The sequence below is a fragment of the Schistocerca serialis genome, chromosome 4 (assembly GCF_023864345.2).
Source record: "Schistocerca serialis cubense isolate TAMUIC-IGC-003099 chromosome 4, iqSchSeri2.2, whole genome shotgun sequence".
NCBI classification, from domain to species: Eukaryota; Metazoa; Arthropoda; class Insecta; order Orthoptera; family Acrididae; genus Schistocerca; species Schistocerca serialis.
In genome coordinates, this window is record NC_064641.1 from 597,520,146 (window position 1) to 597,547,436 (window position 27,291).

Consider the following 27,291-nt stretch of genomic DNA (forward strand, 5'->3'; position numbering starts at 1 on the left):
ATAAACTGCAAGTGGCACACACAGGCGTACCATTACTGATATGAAATTTTGGATACATAGTGCTCGGTACTGAGACATCTCTTCTTGATCTATATACCTAAATGATGTAAAACACTGCTTCCTAAATTAAATGGAAAATTCTGCATGATGATAACACATCCAATGTTTGGAGTTATAAAGAGTATGTTCAGTTAGTAACAGTGTGCCAAAATATTAGAAATTAAATAATTTAATACTGCAGTGAAAGTCATCTCAGTGTCACAACCAAGTAAATAGCAGTAATGGATTTTTATCTCCACAAGCCACAATTGAGCACTGGAACTGATATTGCCATTACAGAGAATGCTATGAAATTCCCTGAAATGACAATAAAAGGTACACTTCAGTGGGTGATGCATGTTCGTTCTCTGGCAACCAATTGCCTTAAAACATATTTACAATAAATACACTATCCAAATACTACAGTGATACCCATGCATTACAGACTCCTTACATGAACTGTCCTCATCCAGTATAAACCACAAAATATACTTTTAATGTTGCACAAAAAGGATATTATAACAACTTCTGGTACAAAACCAAGAGACTCATGTTGCAATTTATTCCCTACATCTGGGATACTATCTATTATAAATATATACATTTTTAAATTAAAAAGAAATGTGACCTTTGACCTATAGTAACACTACATTAGAAACAAAGATCAATTTCATATCATTATCCACTGAACTGAACTATATTAAAAAACCCAAGTGTACTTAGGACTCTACTACAAAATTCAAAGTTTTTATGGAATAACTGCAACCAGCTGCCTTTTGTGATAGTTCAGTTTCTATTTTACCATGACCAGTTTTGAATGGTCTAGCGACTTCTTAGGATAATACACACTTCTAGTGATTGTAATGTTGCGGGGGCTTATGTAGCTGTGACAAGATAGAAGAAATGAAACAAGTAAGCATTGGATGTGGTGAGATATTGGGAATTATTTATATCATAAGATTGACTTACAGCATGCCTAAAATAATACTGACTGACAACCTACACTACTCACTAGATGCATATCTCAGCTTTGCACAGAATAAAGAAAATTTTATGTAGGCTTCACACATGTATATTGGTTTTATTTAATTCAATCACTAACATCCACTTTTGTTTCATTCACTTCTAAAATGAATAACTTAGAATATGTCTTAAGTGCTAAGCAGAAATGTTTCCACTTTCAAATCAAGTTTTTCATACACGCAATTTATTATGTACACACCTGTCTTATCAAATCAAAACACATTGTAAAATGTAATAACGTAAAATTTTCGCTTGTTATGAAATGACACGTTCAGAAAAACAATCTTTGTATCATATGATATTGAATAAAGTTGTTATTATATTATTCTTATTATTAACACAAGTGTATGTGCAGACTTCTGTTTATGAGTGCAGCTTCTTTTCCATTGACTGGAGTTCAAATGACAATCAATCTGTGGAAATACAGTACAGTATACTTATTAAAGACTGTTATAAAATACGAAGCAAACAACCAAGAAAATGGAAAAGACTTGCTTCTATAATCTGGCATTAGCCATGCTCATAGAAGTCAGACAAGTTTTGCAGGATTGTCAAAATGGGCTTCCATACGCTGCCACATGCCAAATTGAAACATGTGTAAATGTAACTTGAAGATGGAGGGGGGGGGGGGGGGGAGGGAGGGAGGGAGGGAGAGAGGAAAGAGCTGGCAAGTGACTGATGATACCAGCTGTAGCAGGACTTCATGCAGAATCAGTGGCAATGAATGAAAATATTTGTCAGACTGGGACTTGAACCCATGATTTTCTGCTTACTAGGCAGTTGTGTTAATCACTGCACCACCTGGACACAGTGTTAATCACAAATGTATGGACTAGCTCAGCATGCTCCTCAGTCAATACACATTTCCACCTACCACCACCACTTATCCACATTCCCCATGCATGTCCTCCTTGCTAGCTAATTTTAGATTCCCACTGGAGGTCAAACGTGAATAAGCATCTGCAATGATGGTTGTCGATTCATAGCCCACTGAGGTGTATCAATTGTATGAATGCATGGTGTCCATTCTTTTGGACAGGTCTGGAAGAACATACTCTACATGGAATCCTCAGTTCCCCCCTCCATAGTCAATTTACATAATATGTATCACAGCTGAGGATTACATGTGGTGTGTGTTCTGTCAGAAATGTCTGAAAGAACAGACACTGCACATTCTTATGATTGATATGTCTCAATGGGCTATGAATCCACAACCATCATTGCAGATGCACATTTACATTCAACCTCTGGCAGGAATCTAATTTTAGCAAGCACTGAGGATATGGGCGGGGACTTGCCATTTCAACAATTCCAAGAATCTATCATGGCACTTCTGCTGCACAAAGGGAAAATTAAAGAACAACTTGCACAAATACTTGACTAAGTACTATTATGAGTAGATAAGTTGCTACTCACCATGTAGTGGAGATGCTGAATCGCAGATAGGCACAACAAAATAACTGTCACAAATAAGATTTCGGCCAACAAGGCCATTGTCAAAAGTAGACACACACACACACACACACACACACACACACACACAGAGATGACTGCAGTCTCTGACAGCTGAAACCACACTGCGAGCAACAGCAGCAGCAGTGCATGATGGGAGTGGCAACTGGGTGGGGATAAGGTGAAGGCTGGGGCAGAGAGAGGGAGAGAGAAAGGGGTAGGGGTGGGGGACAGTAAAGTGCAGCTGGCGAGTGTGCAGGGACGAGGTGGAGAGAGGGTAGGGCAGCTAGGTGCAGCCAGGAGGTTCCCATAACCCTGCTGGCCTCAACCTCACTAGTTATTGTCCTCAACCATCAAGCCCCTTCCCATTACAGCACTCCACCAATGCACCCAGTCTTTTTACTTCTGTGATAGTCTTTTTGTTGTGCCTATCTGCAACTCAGCATCTCCACCATCTCCACTATAAGATGAGAAGCAACTATCCTTTTCATAATATTGTTACATTCCATTCTGGATTTTCCGCTGTTCGACTATAGAATAAGAAGAACTGACAAATAAAAGCAAATAAATATAAAAATATAATTTTAAAATAAAAAATGGGAAGAAGGGAACGACAAAAGATATAACACAGAAAATGATACTGTACCACTATACAAAATTCCCAGGGTGTCCACAGCCAGAACCCTCATTCAGCATTCTACAGTCAAAGAGAAGTTACAGATTTAGATATGTTATTAGCAACTGTTCTCCCACTTCTTTCCTTTTATTATTAAACTTTTCCTTAAAACAAACCAATTAAAACAGTGATAACTTCTGAGATGTACATACCAGCTAATTCACCATGCCATATTTCATTTTCTTGCAGAGTAACAACTTTTTTCATCGCAAGACTGTGTCAGTTATGATAAGAATGTAAAACTTCATATAATTTATTTACTGACTTGCAAGATATTCTGTCATCTTTTTCTTTCTAAATTAATAATATTTTCCTTAATAATTCATACATATATCATAAAATACGATAATGACATTCCAGTTCTTTAAAAAAAAAAAAACACTTTTTCGTAGAAGTTAACATGCATCCATAAGAACAGAAATTCCTTCCCTAATGAGAGATAAAACTTTCTGATAACATTCCAAACTCTTCATTGTTGAAGGGCATCAGCGTGTATCAACTGCATCATGGTGCTGTTTCCATGGCACATGAAGGTCAGCAATTTCATTGAGAGCGTTATTTACTTCGTCCTCATCGTCAGACCATATATTCTGTAGAAGCCCCCTCATCTCTCTATAACAAAGGAAAAAAAATCCTGTCAGCACATGTTATATCCAATAGGAATAAAACACTACTGTTTGGCAGCTCAAATGGTGATTACTGAAATGAAACATCAGTAGCCTGAAAGAAATTAAAGGAGTTTTTGTATTATTTGGGACTCACAAATGTTCTATACTTAAACATTATGACTGACCACCATTGTCATTTGTGAAAAGAGGGATCAGTGATGCAAATGAACAGCTCTTGAAAATATGCAAATAGTTTTCAAATGTTAATGCTCTGGATACCAGTGGTGTTGGATGAAGATTTTATACCACACATGGACCTCATTCAAATGGCCTTGGAAAGAGAAGTTCATAAAACAAAAACTAGTCAAAACAATCAAATGCAAGAGAATTACATGGAAAAGAAGTGACAAACAGTAGAAATAGTGATTTTCTTACCACAGCAATGTATTCCAGCAATATAAAACAGTCAAAGAAGACCTTTCTAGCTAAAGAACAGAGCAAGTGACAGACTAAATGTACTTTGTGATAATTTAGATCATATCAAATGTAATATTAATGAATATATCAAAAGTATAATAGATAACCTCTAGTGTTTAAAAATATTTTATCAAAGTATGATAAGTCTTTTAAATAAAAAAGAACTGCTGCTTTCTCTTCAAGAAACAGCTGGCACTACTGCTGATGTGCTCTGCTTAACTGAACATCACCTAGAAGCAACAGAAATTAATCAGATACATGTAAATAGTTATATAATTGGTTCTTACTACTACAGGACCAACTTATGACAAGATAGAGGTGGCAATTTACATGCATAACACTCTTAAGTCACAAGCAGTAGATGTGACTCAGTACTGTATTGAACAGCATTTTCAATGTTTTGCTGTCAAATTAGAACTGAACTCAGACCATCATAATAATAATAGTTCGCAGGGCACCACTGGGAAACATCCAAAAGTTCCTTTGTTAGCTGGAATCACTTCTTGTAAAACTGTATAGGAATAACAGTAACATTATAGTATGTGGTGACTTTAACATTAATTTTTTTTTTAAATGATAACAATCATAAACATTTAGAATCATTATTGTTCACTTTCAACCTGCTCCCTATGATCTCATTCCCAACAAGAGTATAGAGGCAAAGCAAGACCACATTTGATAATATCCAAAGCAAGAACACATTTGATAATATGTTCTTGGGACCACACAAATTACAGAGAAATAAAAACTCAGGCTGTAATAAATGGTCTTACAACTTGCTAACAGAAAAAACGGAAATGGTCACACCCATAAAAAATGAGAGAAATAGGAACATAAAATCAGAACAAGCAGGGATACCATAGTCCTCTGGTAATGACAAAGGCAAGAATAATCGAAAAGTTTTAATCTCAGAATTCAATAAATTTTTCTCATTATAGCTGCAAAAACTGGAAACCTTAATAAACAGTCTCCCACAGAAGCTGTAGAGCATCTTAATCATGTGCAAATCACACCAAACGTAGCACTTCATTTCAAAGTACAACTCCTAAAGATATTGGGAAAATCAGTAGATTACTTAAAATCTTTCAATGTTCTGGTTATGATGGTGTATCAAGTATGATTTTAAAATCAGGTGCAGTTACATATTGTGCTATTTGTGTAACCAATTAATTTTCAGGTAGATTACAACATGCAATAGTGATACCAATCCACAAAAGTGAAGGAAGGAATATAATATCAACCTACTGGCACATCTCCTTGCTGGCAATGATCACAAATGTATTTGAGATGGCACATCTCCTTGCTGGCAATGATCACAAATGTATTTGAGAGAATAGATAATGTTTGGACTTACAGCCACACTACACAAATGGCTTGCTGACACCTGCACGCCTGCCGCGGTGGTCTAGCGGTTCTAGGCGCTCAGTCCGGAACCACACGACTGCTACGGTCGCAGGTTCGAATCCTGCCTCCGGCAAGGATGTGTGTGACGTCCTTAGGTTAGTTAGGTTTAAGTAGTTCTAAGTTCTAGGGGACTGATGACCACAGATGTTAAGTCCCATAGTGCTCAGAGCCATTTGAACCATTTTTGACACCTGCACAGTTTGGCTTTTGTAAAGATTCCTCCACAGAGAGACCTCTATTTAGCCAAAAAGATGAAATTCTAGGTGAACTACATTTTAGAAGATATCCAATGGGGATCTTTTGTGACCTTGCTAGGAAATTCAGTATGTAGACCATAACACACTGCTAAAAAAGCTTCTGCACTGTGGTGCTAAAGACTAACCTTTGGCCTGGCTGGAATATTACTTACACAACAAAAAATAAAGTTTTATCTTCTCTCCAGCCACAATACACTGCTGTCTCTTCCTCTTCCCTGGCCCCTCCAGACTGCTGCTTCTTTTCCATGTGCTTCTGATATGAGCTGCTGGTGATGCTGGTCATGTGTGCATGACGTGTGCTAGCATGTATGAATGAAAATGTGTGTGTTTCTCTTTCTTTATCTGATGAAGGCTGTGACTGGAAGGTAATTCGTGTCTTTTAATTGTGCCTGTTTGCAACTTAACATGTCATATTCATGGTAAGTAGCAATCTATCTTTGCCTTACATTGTTGATGTTCCAACCTGGAGTTTCCGTCATTTGATTTTAATATGATACAGTTTCAGAAAACAAATATAAAACTTCAACCTCCTGAACTGGATATTAACAATCAGAAAATTATGAAACCATACATATAAAATTCCTAGGCAGCCAGATAGAGAGCCAGCTAAGACGGAAAGAGCAAATTGATCAGCTGGTAAAGAAACTTAGCTCAGTGTGCTTCACACAAAGAACCATTTCTTACTTTGTTGACAGAGCAATAATACTGTTGTCATATTTTGCATATTTCCATTCTATACTCTCCTATGGTATAATCTTCTGGAAAAATGTTGCAGGAGTTGAAAAAGTCTTCAAATTACAGAAACAAGCAGTGAGATTAATATATGGGGTCTCTAACAGGACATCCTGAAAGGATCCCTTCAAGTCTCTCAGGATGTTTACTGTTACACGTCAATATATATGCCCACTGGCGATGTTTACAATGAACAACAGGGAATTATTTTGGAAATACTGTGGCATCCACAATTACAACATAAGACAGGTGAAAAATTTCCACCAAGCCTCTGATACTCTTATGAAAGTACACAGTGGTCTTACTGAGCCAGGTAGTATAAAAGCAATCATTAAGCTCCCCATCTACATAAAAAAGGAAATTAATAATATATAGGAAGTGCAAAGGAAATTAAAAGCATTCCTCATAGAACAAAACTTTTTATAAAAGGAATGAATGTATAGCATTATAAGGCATGCTTTATAGTAACAGTAGGGGAAACCACATAGCTAAAACCACAGTCATAAAAGAAAAAAAATGTAATACTCATGTTATGAAGACAAAATTTTGTATTTTAACTCAAATTGTGATATAAAATAAAAATTTGTTTACATCATAAGGATAAAATTATATACTCTCTGGAGAAATTTTGTATTTTAATTTGAATAATGAAAATTATTTGAATAATGTAAATTTATTTATATATGTCATTATGGTAAAAATGTGTACTTGCATTTATTTTACTATTTTAATCATTCACTTAAACTTATGCTAGTAAACTGTGGCTTCTGATTTTATAAGCAAATAACTGTTCTTAGGAAATAAGTAAAATAATATGTATGTGGTCATGTAATACTGTATTATTTCACTTTACTTGTTCTATATTACTGGAACATTACTTGTACAACATGTAATTAAAAAGAGCAAATAAAAAATCAAATCAAATAAATTATTAGGCTTTCTCTTAATAAAAATTGACACAGTTTAAGATATGTAGTACAAATGGCAAAGACGGCTGAGGCAGAGTGAATGAAATATGAACTGAAAATGAAGGTAGCAAAGCAAAAACTGAAATGCTTAGCTTCATTTCTAATGTTCCTTTACAAAGGAAAACCCAGAAGTATTGCCCCAACTAATCCCTGTATCACTGAAAAGAAGAGTGAAATCAGTTTTAGTGTTAGTGGTATTGAGAAGCAGCTGAAATCTTTAAAATTGAAAATAGATTCAAGGCTCAGTGGAACCCCTACCAGTTTCTATATTGCGAATGAGTTACCCCTCTTCTAAATATAATCTATTGTAGAGCCCTTGAATAAAAACCTGTGTCAAGTAACTGGAAGAAAGCACAGGTAACACCAGTCTACAAGAAGGGTAGCAGAAGTGATCCACAAAACTACTCTCCAATATCTTTGACATTGATTTGTTTAGAATCTTAGAACATATACTGATCTCAAACATGATGAGATATCCTGAACACATGGACCTCCTCCATGCCAACCAGCACAGATTCCGAAAACATTGATTATGTGAAACCCAACATGCACTTTTCTCACATGACATACTGAAAGCTTTGGATAAGGCAGTCAGGTACATATAGTGTTTCTTGATTTCTGAAAAGCATTTGACTCACCTACATTAATTTTCAAAAGTTTGATCATATGGGGAATCAAGTGAAGTTTGTGACTGGATTGACGACTTTTTGGTAGGAAGGACACAGTGTGTTTTCTTGGATGGAGAGTCATTGCCAGATGTAGAAGTAACTTCAAGTGTGCCCCAGGGAAGTGTGTTGGGGGCCTTGCTGTTGATGTTGTACGTTAATAACCAGTAACATCAGCCTTTTTGCAGATGATGCAGTTATCTATAATGGTGTACTATCTTAAGCAGCTGCATAAATATTCAGTAAGATCTTGATAAGATTTCAAAGTGGTGCAAAGATGAGCTACTTGCTTTTAAATGTTCAGAAATGTAAAACTGTGCACTGCACAAAATGAAAAAAATCTGGAATCCCATGACTATAATTTTAATGAGACACAGCTGGAATCAGCCAACTCATGCAAATAACTGGTTGTAACACTTTGTAGGGATATGAAATGGAATGGTCACATAAGCTCAGCCGTGGGAAAAGCAGGTGGTAAACTTCAGTTTATCAGTAGAATATTGGGGATGTGCAACTGGTCTACAAAGGAGACTGCTTACAAATCACTTGTGTGATCCATTATGGAGTATTGCTGAAATGTGTAGGACACATACCAAATAGGACTAATAGGGGATATTGAACATATACAGAGAAGGGTAGCATGAATTAGAGGTCATTTTGGCCCATGGGAGAGTGTTACACTGATCTGAAGAAACTGAACTGGCAGACACTTGAAGACAGATATAAACTATCCAGAGAAAGTCTATTAACACAGTTTCAAGAAAAGGCTTTAAATCATGACTCTAGAAATATGCTGCAACTCCCTACATACCACTTACATATGAATTGTATGGGCAAGATTAGAATAATTACAGCATGCAGAGAGGTATTCAAACAGTCATTTTCCCCTGCACCATATGTGAATGGAACGAGAAGAAACCCTGATATTACCATGAGCGAAAAGTGCCTGACTTGCTGTAGAATTATTAGCCCCAGGTCTGGTGTGATAGATGCAGTAGTTTTCTCTTTTTAAGTGACTGTAGTGGCATGGGGATTGGTAAAAAGAATCAGGCTCATCAGTGGTTCTAGGATATGTAGTAGAACAGGAGGGAAAAATTGCTGCCCTTTAGGCTGAGTTATACCAGGCCAGGAAAGATCTGGACAGGTTAAAAAGGGAGAAGGCTAAAGAGAGGTGAGAAATGGCAACAGGTAACACAAGGAACAGGCTTACAACTTCATCACACAGCTTTGCTGAGAATGTTAAAAATAAGTTTGACCTGTTGCTTCGCTTAGAAACTGATGAGCGTCAGGCAGAGATAGGTGTAGACAGACCACAACAAACTTTCAGTAGAAAGTTAAGTAGGAATGTAAGGAAGTCAGCAAAGAGAGAGAAAGTTTTGCTGTTAGATAGTTCTTAGAGCAGAGGTGTAGGCCAACTAATGAGTTACAATCAGAATAACAGGTCACCAATTTTTTAAAACCTATTGCAGGTGTGGGTCAGGTGACAGAGGATATAGGTTCACTCTGTAAAGACTTTACCAAGGAAGACACTATGGTTACTGTGGGTGGGCCAAGCAACAATACTGACAGAGATCTTAGGTACAGTATAGTATGACTTGGTAATGATTGCATCAGCATCAAGACATACCATTGTGGAGTTTGTGTCTATTCTGGGACACCATGGCTAATCTCATTTGAACTCTTCTGTCAGGATAGTTAATTTGGAATTGGAAGGGCTGTTTGGGTCACTTGTGAGGCCACAAATTGCTATACTTCCTGCTGATTCTCTCAGTAGGTGGATTATCCTAAGCACGGCCTGAGTTCTCAGCAGGACTCATCAGCAGAATCAGCATTCTATTGAAGCTGGCGACCAGTTGGATTGCTGAAATATCGAATCGAGTTGATTTTAGGATCTGACAGCAAACCTGAATAGACTTTCAAGACTTATTACACCGGGAAAGCCCACAATGTCACACTGCAATAAATAGTAAATCAAGTATACCCTTATAAAGACCATATTCAGTTCAGAATTTGTAATAGGCTTCCTGTCAGTATGTGCCTAAAATATGATGACACACAAGTAGAAAAAGTTAAATTCTTGGGGTTACAGCTTGATAAACAGGGAGGAGCATATAGCAGAACTGCTGAGGTGCCAGAACAAATCTCTATTTTCTATGCAAATGTTGGCATACCTAGGTGATATACATCTTAAAAAACTAGCATATTTGCTTACTTTCATTCCATAATGTCATATGGGATTATTTTCTGGTGTAACTGATCGAGCTATGCCAAAAATTCACAAGCCCAAAAACATGCAATACAAATTATTTGTAGTGTGACCTCAATAACGTTCTGCAGAGGAGTTTTCAAACCAACAGCTCAGTTCATGGAATCAATACTAGAAGTAAGAATAACTTTCACAAAGATTAAAAGTCACCTACTTTGGTTCAGAAAGGTGTTCACTATTCAGCTATTGGTGGCCAACTCCTTCTACTCCACTGACGAATTTCTTAGCAGAATCAATTGATGCACATATGTCATTAATAATATCACATAATGTGAATATTGCATACAATCTGACTTCTGTACAAATTTTGTGCACCAATGCGATCATTGTGACTAAGTGGTGTAAAATGTTTTTTTATTCTATTTGAGTATATGTGGCTACAACTGCCTAAGCATTATCATATGCACCTAAGTGTAGTGAACATTTAATATTCGGTGACATCTTTTATATCCTTCTATCATATTTTGCACACTATAAGACACTACAGACTATAAGATGCAATTTAACTTTTAATCAATTTTTTTTAAATAGCATTTTTACCATTTTTATTATTAAAGTGCAAAAGACACACTAAAAAAAATCATACTGTATATAACTGAAGTGAACTTTAAAATGCCTGAAAAATCAACATCCGAACTTTCTTCTTCTTCTTTTTCTTCTTCTTCTTCTTCTTCTTCTTCTTCTTCTTCTTCTTAGTTGTCCTCTTCATATATAAAATGGTCTTCACAGCCATTGAGGACATTACTCATGCTGCACTTCTTGAAAGATTTAACAATAATATCATCTTTCACTCTAGACCACGAATGTTTTAGCCACTGACACACTTGTTTGTTTGTAAGTTGTTTTAGAGCTCCCTTTGGCATAAATTCATGTTGGGTTTCATCCATCATCATTTGTTCCATTCTTCTCTCATATAAACTTTAAATGGCTTATTTATAGAGACACTAAGAAATTGCAATAGGGAAGTAAGTCCTTCCAGAATTACAGCAAACTCTACATTTCCTAGTCTCAATTTCTCTTTCACAGAATTTTTCAGATTGCTATTAAGCTGATCTAGCACAAGAGGAGAACTCTTATCCATTTAAACACCTTTCTTTCTCCCCCACACTCTGTTAATCCATAATTTCATATCAGCCTTGTCCATCCAACACTTATCATGTACATGAACAACAAAACTTGGCAATATTTCAAAAGGTTTTGGCATTGTTTTGCACTGGAAAAAGATGACCGGATTAAGTTTGTACCTTCAGCATGGAAGGACAACAGCGCAGTGCATTTTTTATGTCCACTTGTTTTTAAAGTTACAGTTTTAGCACCTTTCATGGCAACAGTTCTATTACTCAGCACATCAAATGCCAGAGGAGTTTTGTCCATATTTGCTTTTTGTCTTATTTCATAGTGGTTTTCTTTTGATGTTGCATAATAAAGTGATGGAAAGGTAATATTTTATCTTCGTATTCTTGTGGCATTTTCTGAGATATTTTGCTTTGCGTGCTAAGTCCATATACTTCATAAACCTATAGCACCAACCAACCCACTCTTGAAGAAGCATTAGCTTATGAGCATGTATTTCAATCATTTTTGTATTAATTCCAATGGCATTTTGACTGTATCCCAAAATCCATTTGAATGCATCATCTTCTAGTTTTGGTCATTTTGCATTCAGTACTACTTTGCCAGCCCACCAATCATGAATGTTCTTCTTCTTCTTCTTCTTCTTCTTCTCTCCATGGAGGACCAAAATGCCACTCAGCTGATCTGTTTCCATGTCCTTCTGCATATGCTGTTACTTTCAATTTATAGCCCATGTCATATGAATACCTTTTATTTTTTCTATTACAAAACTAGCTGCTAATAAAAACATCATACTGTTAGTGATAACACAAATTGCTATCAAGTTCACGGGTACTATAAAAATGGTTCAAATGGCTCTGAGCACTATGTGACTTAACTTCTGAGGTCATCAGTTGCCTAGAACTTAGAACTACTTAAACCTAACTAACCTAAGGACATCACACACACCCATGCCCGAGGCAGGATTCGAACCTGCAACCGTAGCGGTCGCTTGGTTCCAGACTGTAGCGCCTAGAACCGCACGGCCACTCCGGCCAGCTACGGGTACTATAGACCACAGTGACGCATCATAGGCTAGACAGTGTTCTGGGTTTGTGATGGCAGGATGGGAGGGAAACAGTGTTAGCAAGCATCTCATGTTCATCGCATCAGTGCTCTGCTGCTGCCGGTTGAATCCAATGTTGTTAGAAAGAGATAGGTTTCTTGTGGCATCAAATATATGGTCATTTTTAAGACTGGTGGGAATTTTAAGTCAAATACCAAACATTTTTATATTAACTTTGAGTATAAGACGTACCTGAATTCTGGAAGGAATTTTTTGAGAAAAATAATAATAATAATAATAATAATAATAATAAAAACAGTCAAAGACTTGTAGAACTCTGCAGAGAACACAACCTTATATCTAAATCAACATACTTTAAGAGGAAGCCAAGTAAACTTAAAACATGGAAACATCCAGACTGGAGGAAGGGCGAGTGGCAGCTAGACCATGTCTGTATGGACAAAAATTTTCATAAGGAGATCCACAATGTTAAAGTACTGAGAGGAGTAGACACAGGCTCAGACCATTATATGGTTAAAATTAAAATCAAATTCACACCGTTAAAGAAGAGGACCGGAAAAACTAATAAAATAAAAAGGAGGTTTGACCCACATCAGCTAATTAAAAATAATAAGTACCAACAAATAATACAAACCATCAAATTAACAGATGATCTAGAACAACTAGTGCCTAATCTTAAAAAAGAAGCAGAGAATCTAGCTCCCTTGAATCCACGAAAGAAACATGCATGGTGGACATCAGAATGTGACAAATTCCATGAATATAGACACCAAGCATGGTTAAAGTTTCAAACACAGAAAACTGAAGAAAATGCCATCAACCTAAAAAATGAAAGAAAAAAATTCACTCAAAATATTAGAAGAATCAAGAGAGGATTTCATAAAGATATTATAAAGTCTATAGAAGGTAATTATCATAAAACCAACTCCAGGAACTACTACAAAATCTTTGGGAAACAACTACAACAATATGAGGCCCCTACACTAATACTGAAAGATGAAGATGGAAGAATGACACACAGTAACAAGGAAAATGCAGAAATCATGGCAAAAGCATTTTACAAACTTCTGAATTGCAAGGAACCCAAAGAACCCCTACAAATCAACATAAATACCCCAATAAAAACCAAACCTAACAAACTAGACCCCCCAACTTTCCAAGAAGTAGAAGAAATTCTTAAAGAACAAAAAAATTATAAGGCATGTGGAGAAGATCAGGTTTTTGTTGAAATGTGGAAATATGCAAGTGACACAGTCAAGACCTCCTTACACATGGCTCTAACAAAAATTTGGGTAACAGAACAATTTCCCAAACATTGGACCACAGCTATCATCCACCCACTACACAAAAAGGGAGATAAGAGCAACCCAGACATCTACAGAGGCATCTCTCTCCTAGATTGCACATATAAAATTCTATCCAAGATCCTATATGAAAGAATCATGGAGCAATTAGAACAGGAGTTAGGGGAATATCAGGGAGGTTTCAGACCATGGAGAAGCTGTGCAGAGCAGATAATTAGTTTAAAATCGATTATGGCATACTACAAGAAACGGAACAAACCTCTGGCAATAACATTTGTAGATTTTAAGAAGGCATATGACTGTCTCCACAGACCTTCAGTATTAAAAATTTTAAGAAATCTAGGACTCCATCCAAAACTAATTAAAATAATACAACTCACTCTAACCAACACCAAATCAAAAGTGAAGTTTAGAGGAGAAATTTTGGAACCATTCCTCATAAAAACAGGCTTAAGACAAGGTGACTGCCTATCACCATTACTTTTCAACTGTGCACTGGAATACATAATGAGAGAATGGTACAAGGACAATCCAAAGAGGATAAGAATTGGAAGTGCAAAAGATGATATTAGCTTAAACTGCTTGGGATTCGCTGATGATCTTGCTCTCCTAGCCAACACCGTTCAAGAAGCCAGGCAACAAGTGAAATCACTACAAGAAATAGCAGAGAAAGTAGGCCTTAGAATATAATTTGAAAAAACGGAGATTATGCTAACTGATCCACCACTTGCAAACAAAATTACAATAGGAGAACAGGAAATCAAAATTGTTGATAAATTTAAATATTTAGGCGAAATAATAACATACAATCTAAATAAGAAGCCATCATGGCAAAATAGAATTAAAAAAAACTGAACTATGCAAATTACATTACCAAAACTACATACAACAAAAAAAACTATCTATAGATGCAAAATTAAAACACTATAAAACAGTTACACAACCAGAAATAACATATGCAGCTGAAACTATCTTCAAAACAACTAATACAGCTGAAATTGACAGAATACTAAAAATAGAAAGAAGAATAATTAGGACATGTATAAATAAACAGTATAAAATAAATGGACATTGGAGAATAGATCAAATGAAACAGTATATAAGAAAATAGAACCAGTCATGAGCACAATCAGGAAGAAACGCATCTCATTCTTTGGACATCTGATGAGAACTCAAGAAAACAGAATTAGTAAAAAAATAATACAAAAATTGTGGAATAGCAAGAGCGACATTAAATGGATCACAGAAATTAAGGAAGATATAAAAGAACTTCAAATTACAGTAGACGACCTAAAAAACAAGACAGAGAAAACCAGAATACTGCAAGACCCGCAAACCAGACTACAAATGAAAATCAATAAAAGGAGTACAGGAAGAGTTGTCTCAGATGAAGAAAGAAAGAAAATATCTGAAAGAATGAAGAAATATTGGGCAGACAGAAGAGCAAAACACCTTTCATATAAGAATAGCCTCTAATAATTATATTACCTAAATATATTAAGTTATTGTCGAACCAAATTGTATCCATGTGTAACAACTTGTTTAGAACTTTGTATTTTTGACTACATTGGTCCAATGAAGGCCATAAAATAAACAATAATAAATAAAAACAGTATGTCAGTCCGTAAAATATGGTAAATGTACATATGGTCAGTTTCATTTGTGATCTGTGGAAGGTACATTAGCATCTCTGTTCTTATTTTGTGAACATTTATTGGGTATTCTTGTTTTGTGATATGATCCATATCCCAGAGGATCTCTTTACTATGGATCAATTAAAATGAAAAGTACATCTAATTCGATCTTAAAATGGAGTGAAAATTGTGCAGAGTATATTCACCCAGTGTTTCATAATAAGAGCACTTAGCAAACTCAGGAACCTTTAATCATAATTTCAAAGTTTTTCTTGCTTATATGTTTACTGTTAAATATTTAACACATTAACAGTTTTATGAAAGGGATAGTTGCTACTCACAATATAGCAGAGATGCAGAGTCGCATACAGGCACAACAAAACGACTGCCACAAAATAAGCTTTCACCCAACAAGGGCAATCAACAATGTAGGGAAAGGCAGATTGCCACTTACCATAAAGAGGACACATCAAGTTGCAGACAGGCACAATTAAAAGACACTTACATGAAGCATTCAGCCACAGCCTTCATTAGTAAAAGAGAGGCAGACACCATTCACACACACAAGCAAGCACACCTCACGCACACACAACCGCCAACTCCAGCATCTCTGGCCTGAGATGCCAGAGTTGGCTGTCCTGTGTGTGAAAGGTGTGCTTGCTTGTGTGTGTGTGAATGGCGCGTGTGTATATCTTTCACTGAGGAAAACTGTGGCCGAAACGTACAATGTGCCTATCTGCAACTTAGTGTGTCCTCTTTATGGTAAGTACCAATCTATCCTATCCTACACTGTTGATATTCCTACCTCGATTTTCCGTTGTTTGTAAAGTAATCAGATATTACCAATATAACAAGACTACCATTTAATCTTGTGACAGTTTCAATTTATGAGTAAGATACACATGTTACTCTCTAGCAAGTGGTTTGATTAACACATCAACAGTTGTTTCCTTTGACTGAAAGTACTTAACAACAATCTTACTGGTACTTCTTTTCAAACAATGTCTATTAAAATGTGTTTAGGCCAGATTTGTTTAAATCTACTCTGCAACACAGAATTTTGTGACAGTCTAATAGAACTCTGGTTGTCATGAAAAATGACTACAGTATGTTGATATTTATATTTAACAATTCTCCTGTCAGCCATCTCAAATACACTGTCTCTTTGGCTGCAGAGTTTAAAGATGCATACTCAGATTCAAGTAGTTGATGTGGCAATGTCCTGCAGTTTCTTGCTCTCTCATGAAACTATATTTTCCTAATCACAAAAGCACTCCCCTACTGCAACAACCAGCAGTTAAACCATATACAAAATTTGATTCAACAAAATAAATTACATGCAGACTTTAAAACTCCTTTTTTATACACAATGCCATAGTTCACAGTCCTGCCGAATAATGAAGGACTCCTTTTGCTGCCCTGCAATGTGCACTAGTAGACTTACAACTATATTGGCTTAAAACACTTTCTGCATAAGATATGTAAACTCTTGTATAAGCACTGATATATAGCAAACTTTCCACACATTACTTATATGGCACTTGAACCTTACCACCCTGCACATCCCAAACTGTTGCCCAGCCTCTATTACTGTTCCTATGGCAGTGCAGTCAATACATTAATGTGTTTTAGCACATCCACAATATAACCCTCCTGACCTAGTTTTAAATTACCTTCCTCCCAGTTTCTAGTTGTACACTTGCCTAGACAGGACTTGGCTTCCACTTGATCTTTAACTTCAAAATACTCAGATAACCCTTTTTAATGAACACAAAATCTTCATCAGTATTCACAACGTAAGCCAGGTCCAAAAGTACACTTTTACCTTTTCATTCTACTGTAAAAATGATTGTTTTAAACCACAAGTGGCCTCAGATAGATTACCGGCTTCGCCTTCATTATCTTTTGATGCAAAAACTCCTGGTCACTTCATGATAATGGTTTCCTACAAGTCTCCACACAAAGAAGCAGTTTTAATATCAAAATGATTAATCTCAAGATCAAGATTTATGGGATTTATACCAAACTTTTGAGTAAATTCCTTAGCAACAAGGGAGTCTGGCCTCAGTAGTCGGAGACAGTGATCAAGTGTGTGGGAGTTGCATTTGCGTGAATGTGTGTGTGTGTGTGTGTGGAGGGGGGGGGGGGGGGGGTCTAGTTCAGAAAAAGGCTTTTTGGCCAGAAGGTTATTTGTTTAGCAGTCTTTTTGTTGTGCCTGTCTGTGACTACATTTCTCCTATATGGTGAGTAGCAATCTTTTGTTATCACAATTAAGTCATTGTTTCATCCTCAATTTTTCATCGTTTCATTTTGCCTTAGCAACAAGACTCACACAACAGTGCACTGCATCATCTGTATTACTCTTCAACTTACATACACACTTATTACTTATGATACCGTTAGTATTTGTTGGGCCCACAAGTTCCCAAGCAGTATTGCTATGGAAACACACTATTTCCTCTTTCATGACTGTTATCCAGTCACTCCTTGACATGATGTCCTCCAAGTTCACAGGACCAGCTCCACAACTGTAAAAAATCATGTACCAAATAGGTGACATAATACAAATACTCCTGGGTCAATGGTTTGACATTCTGACTGGCTGCTCATCTTCTGGAGCATCAGGATCCATTGGTAGCAACTCAATCTCCTCTGTCTACCACTGACTGAGCATCCAGGATGTGGTCTAGGCTGCGCTTACTGCCTGCATTATCACTCTCAGCACTGCTGACTTCCGTTGCTTCCCCTGCCTCACCTTTTTCTGTATGCTGTTCTCGCACACAGAACAAACAGAAATCATCACTTACAGCTGGTAGTCTGGTACTGTCTGTCCTGGACTCATTCTCCAGAAAAAACAACTCTCCTGCCATTCACAGTTATCTTGGATTTCAGTGGCTCAACTAATCTGTACCATTTAGTCATTTGTTTTTTCTTCATAACTCAGAAAAACAAGGTCCTTAGCCTTGGCATCCCACTCTGCATTATTTTGATCTGGTATACAAAGAAGGGCTCGACAACCCAGCATTTTTAAAAGGTTCTAAGAAAATATTTTACCCTTCCATAACTTTTGTACAGTTTTACCATAAGCAAACCATGAAAAACACAGCTATTTGTATAAACAATTCTACGGCATGCCCCTGCCCAATACTGCTTTACTAAACCAGAATCAAATACCATCCACTATGCCAGTTCACAAATTGACCTGTCCAGCCTCACTAACCTGATGCCCAATCCCACTTTCTCTGAGAAATGAATCAAACTTAAAGTTCACAAAATCAGAGCCACTGTCTAACCTGATAGATTTGATGTCTGCACCAGCTCTATTTTTTCCCCAAGTTTTAAACTCACACACAAAAAAGCTTATTGGCAAATGCTCTAGCTCGTCACTGGTTATAAATGAACCATAATAAATGACTTGAAGAAATTTTATATCTCTTTTTGAAATTATATTTTATCTTAAGTTCCTCAGATAAATATATTTTACATTTGGCTGTGTGTCCCTACAATAGCTTTAATGAACACATTACATAGGCTCTTATTCTTACAGCCACAGAAGAGAAATTTTAATTATATTCTCATAGATTATTCAGGCGTGTCCTATAAGCAAATGAATGCTACAGTTATAACAGCTCCAATTCTGCTGCATTGTGAGCTTAACTCTGATGATGTCCCATCTTCACTGTTAAGTCTGCTTTGGTTTTGGCCTTTCTGACTGTAATTCTCATGATCAGTCACTACATGCATTTTTGCACTTCATAATTTAAACTGAAATACAGTAATAATATGACTGGCACATGAAATAACCCAACCTTACTGAACTGTTTGTATTCAAATATGACATAAATGTGAGGTTTTCAAAATATCTTTGACTACTTCATCTTTTTGTTTTGGCCATCTGGGCCCACACTAATTCATGTAAGCTTTTTTCTTCTGGGCCACTTTCTTGTCCAATATTCTTTCATTCTCATATGTTGCAACCTTCACTCTTCTGCCAATGATGATTTTGTGTAGCATCTAATTTTTTTCTGGAAACCTATGGCAACCTCAATGTGACTATGTCAAGCAGTACACCATTAACACTGTATTTCAACATTTACAGATTTGCTTTTCATAATCATCTGCATCATTTTATATTTTTCTAAATTTAAAGCCAGCTGCACTTCGTGATGCCAAATAGAAATTCTAAGTGTCCTGTAGTCTCCTACAGTCACTCAACTGTTATACCAGATGAAATAACACTTACTGGTACAGAGGTGGGTTCTTAGCTTCAGTCCTGGAGGGGACTGAGACGATACTAAAAACCTAAAATAATACATTACTTTATTACAACTTCAACAGGAGGAAACACTTAATTTCATAAAAATCCACATCCACAGGAATCTCATGAGTATTTATTACTGTCACTCAAAATTAATGTATCACTTAATACAGGAAAAGATATTAGTCTCTTCTCACAGAGTACAATTGACACAAACTTTTATGCAGAGTTCTGTCTAATATAATTCTTGCACTGCTGGCTTAGTAGAGAGACAAAGCTGTCATCTTTCACGATGATTGTTGTCTGGGCTGAGCAGCATTCCATTCTGCCATAAGCAAACATGCTGATGCAGTGGCATATGGAAACTCTTTTGGACATGATACCATCTCTCTTTTGTCATTCGTTCTGGCAGCAACTATGTTTCCTTGTGGCTCTGTTGCAATGTACCAACCTCGCCTTGGCATGTTGCTTTTTAGACAACACCACATCTCAACAACACTCTCCGTACACTACAGTGTCATCAGTAAACAGCTGTGGACTTCTGATCACCCTATCCATCAGATAGTTTACATATACAGAGAATAAGTTTTGTCTTATCACACATGCCTGGAGCACTACTGATCATATTTGTATCTCTGATGAAACCAGCCACCCACAGCAACGTAGCAGTCTCTATTACTTAAAAAGTCTTTGAGTCACTTGCATATCTGATAACCTAATCCATATGCTTAGACCTTCATTAACAGTCTGCAGTGGGACACTATCTCACCCAAGCACCTTCTAAAAATCTAGGAGTGTGGAATCTGCCTGTCATCCTTCATCCATGGCTGACCGTATACAACGTGGTGATATAAGTCATGGGATAGCAATATGCACATATACAGATGGCAGTAGTATTGCAAACACAAGGTATAAAAGGGCACCACATTGGTAGAGCTGTCATTTGTTTTCAGGTGATTCATGTGAAAAGGTTTCTAATGTGATTACGGCTGTACAGCAGCAATTAAAAGACTCTGAACTCAGAATAGTAGATGGCACTGGACACATGGGACATTCCTTTTTGGAAATCATTTGGAAACTCAATATTCTAAGATCCATTGCGTCATGAGTGTGCTGGGAATACAAAATTTCAGGTATTACCTCTCACCGTGGACAACACAGTGACTGACGGCTTTCACTTAACAACCAAGAGCAGCAGCATTCGTGTAGAGTTGTCAGTGCTAACAGACAAGCAACACTGCATGAAATAACAGCAGAAATCAATGTGGGCCGTATGATGAACATATTCATTAGGATGGTGTGGTGAAATTTGGCATTAATGGGCTATGGCAGCAGACAACTGTCATGAGTGTCTTTGCTTACAGCACGAGACCACCTGCAGTGTCTCTCCTGTACTTGTGACCATATGAGTTGGGCCCTACATGATTGGAAAACTGTAGCCTGGTCAGATGATTGCTGATGGTAGGGTTTAAGTGTGGTGAAGGCCCGACAAAGCCATGGACCCAAGTTGTCAATGAAGCATTGAGCAAGCTGGTGGTGGCTCCATAATGGTGTGGGCTGTGTTTACAGGGAATGGATTGGGTCCTCTGGTCCAACTGAACCCATCACTGACTGGAAATGGTTATGACTGGCTACTTGGAGACTATTTGCAGTCATTCATTCACTTCATGTACCCAAACAACAATGTCATGTATGTGGGCCACAAGTGTTCACACCTGGTCTGAGGAACGGTCTGTGCCCAGAATGATTTGGTCATCCGGATCACCCAACACAAACGATGGTACGCTTGTATCACCCTCCTACAAAATGATTTTTTAAATGCAGAATCTAAAACTTTGGATTTGACTTTATTGTCTTCTACTTTTACGCCAGACTGGTCAATGAGTGATTGGACAGAACTCTTCAACCCACATAGCAATTTCAGGTAGGACCTGAATTTTCTCAGCTCTTGGCAAGATCTTTTGCTAAGGTTTGATGGTGGTAACAGCTGTATGCTTTGGCACTGATCTTTTTACAGACACATGGATTTCTGTTATGCTTTGCCAGTCCTCATTTGCATTTCTTTTCTTTTTTTTAATTGATAGTGCAGCAGTCCCTGCTTCCTCAGTATTTTCAAATTTTACTATCAAACCATTGCTAATCTTTCATAACTTTATTCTACTTACTCGGCACATATTCCTGCAGAGCTTGAGTTACAATTCTTTAAATTTTTTCCACAGTTCCTCTATGTCCATCATATTGGAACTAAATGATGTCCATGCCAACAACTGCTTGTCTGCTTTTTCTAGCATAAATGTTCTCCTAGCCTTTTTGACAGATTTATTAACTTTAGTAACCATCATCGCTATGAAGACATCATGATCACTAATTGCTGTCTCATACTGACACCCTCAATAAGTTCTGGCCTGTTTGTAGCTACAAGGTCTAAAATATTTTCATTTCATGTGAGTTGCCAAACTAGCTGCTGCAGGCAGTTTCCAGAAAATGTATTCAAAAGTACTGCACAGGACTGACTGACTGTACAACACATAATGAATCCATAGTTTCCCAGCCTATATTTGGTATGTTAAAGTTGCCTCCAACTAACACTGCATAATTGGAATACTTCTGGGCTTATGGCCATGGACTTGCCTTGAATGATTCTATAACTGTTTTGGTGGAATCAGGTAGCTGGTAAAAACATCAAATAACTCAGCTGATTTCACCTATGCCAGTTTTTAGTGACAAGATAACTTTGCAGTCAGACTCAATTGTCATCCTCATAGACATAATATTTTTGACAGTTGTAATGAACATCCCCCCCCTTTACAGAGTATAACCTATCTTTTCAATATACGCTCAATGACTCATTAAATGTTTCAGAGCTTTCTACTTTAGATTTCATGCAGTTCATGGTTCTGAGCACAATTTGAATGTGACACCTTTCCTAGAGGACAGTAAATTCAAAACGCTTCAAAAATTTACTGTTAAAAGCTTGACACTCAAAGTGTCTGTACTGATTTTCTTCTTTGTATATAATCTGGTAGGCATTCATCAAAAGATCTCAAACTATTGCCTAGCTTTAAAAAAATAATAAAAAAAAAAACATGTGCAGTCCATAAGTCAAGTAGCTGCTGCTTCTGTGTAGTGCACCCATGACCTACAACTGAAATGGTTTGTAGAAGGAAGTGCTAGCTGATATGATCATTTTTTGAGATATCAAATGTAATATGTTGGTTAAATTCAAAGTAAACAATGTAAATGCAGTAAGACAAAATAATTTACACAGGCAACAGTACTTTCAAGTAGAATAAATGAAACTGCTTGTTATGAGAATGTGGTACATATGAAAACAAGAGATATAATGTGATCAGATTAATCTTGCTAAACTGAGGGTTTGTACTGTAGTGCTTCGAGAATTCTGGAGGAAATTCTAGAATCACTCGGCCTTGCAATGTTTCAAACTCCCGATATTTTAGATATGAGTAGGAGAAACAAATCAGCCAACTGCACATAGTCAAAAAAGAACAGCAACGAGGAAAAAAATGGACACAGTGGCCGAACGGCTGCAGACAAGTACTTGCTGTACGGCCCACAGAGTTTCGTGTACGGGCAAAAAAGAACAAGAAAAGTTTATGTAGTATTCTGTGTTCTTTAATGTCTGTGATGATTGTAAAAAGACTAGCGGACAGTTGAAAGTAATTTCCTAAGGACACTCCTGTGTTGGACTCAAATGAGAATAGAGACTTTTAAATTTTTTTTCATGTCTTGCACTCTGAGAAGTCAATACGCATGTTTACGATATTGTGAGAAGAGGAATGGTTATTAAACCAACTCTCTCATAAATGTTGTTGAGTGGGGCTTTGGAAGTTATATATCTAAGTGAACTCCAAGAAACGTATTGTATTTTGAGCTGATTACATTGTTAATCGGTGAGTACATTGACAGTAAAGTTTGTATATGTGATCATCACATTACGGAAAATAAGAAGATATTATTTTTTGCCACACATGGAGAATGTTAGAACATGGCTAACTAAGTGACAGGACCCAAAGAAAATGGGAATTTTACAACAGAAACAGGAAGAAGATAATATGAGTTGCCATAGCAACAGGTCATAATAAGATAAGAGAACTGTTTCCAATAGTTTTATTGAGTCCAATAAACCAGTGGAAGAAAGTTGCAAGTGCAACACAGTAAAAGACTTGAGAAAGTAATAGTGAAGAAAACTGGAGAGAAGACCTCAGTTTTATGACTAAGAAGATCAGGTGTGAAGTGCAAGCAGTCCTCACACACATACATCATGCTGACACTGACACAGTAACCAGCCACCGGCACCAACTACACCAGTTGCTGCTCACCGGTGCTGACTCCGCGTCCGCTCACCACCGACGATGCTGAAACCAACATTCGACGCCGCCGGCACCAATGCTGTCCACTACACATTCACTGACATATGCAGCGAGAATACTACGACAGGTGAGTGTGAAAAAAAACTTTATTACTCTAGTTAAAAGTGTTACAAAAAACTGTGGGGTGAACTTTTACTGTGTAATTGGTATAATTGAAATTAGTCTTAGATACTCATAAGAGCTAAAGTCTATACAAGCATGGATAGTATATAACCATTGGAGAGACACCAGAACCAGCCATGGCTATGAGAATTTCTAAAGAAGGGCCTGACTTGTCTGAATTAGTTAATTTAATTAAAGCCCAGAGTGAAGCTCTAACTAGATTAGATGCTAAGTTAGAAGCACAGAGTGTAACTTCAACTGCTCAAATTGCTTCTTTAAGAGAAAAGTTAGGAGCACAATGTGCAACTTCAACTGCTTAAACTGCCTTTTTGAGGAATAAAATAAGTACCACTTTAAGTGAAAAGCTAGAAGCACAGGGTGAAGTTTTAGATCTTAAGTTTGATGTATTAAATGATAAAGTGGAGAATTCATGATTAGATATAAGAATGAATTAAGTAATTCCTTAACTGTCGAGATGAATCAAATGTTTACTGAACTGAGCCAAAAGCAGGATGACCAATTTCAAAAGTTGGCCCAGAAATTAGAATTGGACATTGAAGACAAGTGTAATAATGTAGAATCTGAATTTAGTGGAAAATTAAAATTTTGTGAAAATGTATGTAATGTTATATTTAATTCCATAAGACAGGAAATGAATATTTTGAAAGAGAACACAGATTGATCTAAGGATGTAATATCGATTATTCAACAGAAAATTCCAGGTGTTAGTATATGAGCTGTTACTACACGAGCTGTCAGTTCACCAGTAAATAACGTAGAATGGAATGTCAGGGAAAAATTGGCCGACTTTGACACGATAAATGTAAGTAGTGTGGTGGAACCTTTTGAGATAATTGTAGATCGAGAAAATACTGAGGGTATAATCTCTGGAAACATTTCACTGTTGCTTTTTCCAAACATAATGATAATAGCAATGTTAGAGATGACTCATGGAAAGAATTCAAACTTGTCCAGGACAGATTAGAAAACAGAATAACTTTACCTGATGTGTTATGTAGTAAAGTGGTGATTGTTTTGTTGTGGGTAGATTTTCACACAAAATTTAACGAAAAGTACCAGTTCACATTTTCTCAAGTGAGGTTAATATCAGATCCAAGGGATTGGGGTGGAGTCACATCTGTCTCCCAGGGATGTTAATGTTCTGTGCTACAGGGCGGAGTGACAGCCATCGGATCCCTAGTTGTTTTCGGTGTTCCTTCTGTACTATTTTTTTCTGCACTGAATTTCCTTCAAATCGTAAACTATTCTGTAATCTATTCCTGAATTCTTAAACTATTCTATAATTTTAGTACGTAGGAAACCGGATATGACTACAAGATTAGGACCAATTTAAGAGAATCACAGGTGGATAGTGATCTCTAGACATGAAATGAAACAAATAAAATATTATTTGAGTGAAAAGTATATCATCATGGTCCTATCCAAACAAAGTGATATCTAGACGTCAGAAACTGAATAGAGTATTTTATGTGTGTATGAAATATAGTGTAAAGTGAATGACTTCAATCACTTAAGTCCTTCTCAATTTCTGTGGTTCATTATAACTTTCAGATTATTTCACATAAGTCGGCCGAAGAATCAGGATACACAAACACATTTAAGCATACATACAGCATAACACAAAGATGCAAACAGGGAAAGTACAGAATGAAATGTTATTAGAACCGTCAAGTGTTGTAGGGGGAAAGTATGTGCACATAGAAAAATATGCACACATTGTTGTTTGCAGTGATGGTTCTGCATCACATATATGCAAGTACTGAAAAATATTTAGATGCATAAGAACAAAAGCTAGGATAATTCTAAATCCAGTACACATCAGGAGGATATGTGAGTAAGGAAAGGGGACATAAGTTAGAGGAGAAATTATTAAGGAGGGTCAGTCTATTAAATATTCTGACGACGTGTAAAATAGTGGGACTCTTAGGACCCAAGTAAGCATAAGAATACTGAATAACGGATGTAGGCATGATGTATACTGGAAGTGTAGAAGTTGTTGCGTAAAGCAGGACTGTAGGATATGAAGTGAGGTATTAAAGAGTGAATATGAAGTGTGAAATAGATTTTAATTTTACCAGATAATATTTAATTATGGTATACATAAATATGTACAGGGTGATTCAAAAAGAATACCACAACTTTAAAAATGTGTATTTAATGAAAGAAACATAATATAACCTTCTGTTATACATCATTACAAAGAGTATTTAAAAAGGTTTTTTTCCACTCAAAAACAAGTTCAGAGATGTTCAATATGGCCCCCTCCAGACACACGAGCAATATCAACTTGATACTCCAACTCGTTCCACATTCTCTGTAGCGTATCAGGTGTAACAGTTTGGATAGCTGCTGTTATTTCTCGTTTCAAATCATCAATGGTGGCTGGGAGAGGTGGCCAAAACACCATATCCTTAACATACCCCCATAAGAAAAAATCGCAGGGGGTAAGATCAGGGCTTCTTGGAGGCCAGTGATGAAGTGCTCTGTCACGGGCTGCCTGGCGGCCGATCCATCGCCTCGGGTAGTTGACGTTCAGGTTTCATAACTAACCTTTTTCGTAGGACTCTCCATACAGTTGATTGTGGAATTTGCAGCTCTCTGCTAGCTCTGCGAGTCGATTTTCCCGGGCTGCGAACAAATGCTTGCTGGATGCGTGCTACATTTTCATCACTCGTTCTCGGCCGTCCAGAACTTTTCCCTTTGCACAAACACCCATTCTCTGTAAACTGTTAATACCAACGTTTAATACACCACATATCAGGAGGTTTAACACCATACTTCGTTCGAAATGCACGCTGAACAACTGTCGTCAATTCACTTCTGCCGTACTCAATAACACAAAAAGCTTTCTGTTGAGCGGTCGCCATCTTAGCA

At 36.9% G+C, this 27,291-nt stretch overlaps 1 protein-coding gene across 2 annotated transcripts in view; it reads right to left on the reverse strand.

Moving 5' to 3' along the window:
* Positions 1–1,708: 1,708 nt before the first annotated feature.
* LOC126475365 (DNA mismatch repair protein Msh3-like) overlaps positions 1,709–27,291 on the reverse strand; it is a 356,972-nt gene continuing 331,389 nt past the window's right edge. For both annotated transcript variants that reach the window (XM_050103183.1, XM_050103182.1), the window contains one exon: positions 1,709–3,802. In XM_050103183.1, the coding sequence (XP_049959140.1) occupies positions 3,676–3,802 (127 nt within the window). In that variant the 3' untranslated portion in view covers positions 1,709–3,675. The remainder of the gene's footprint in view (positions 3,803–27,291) is intronic.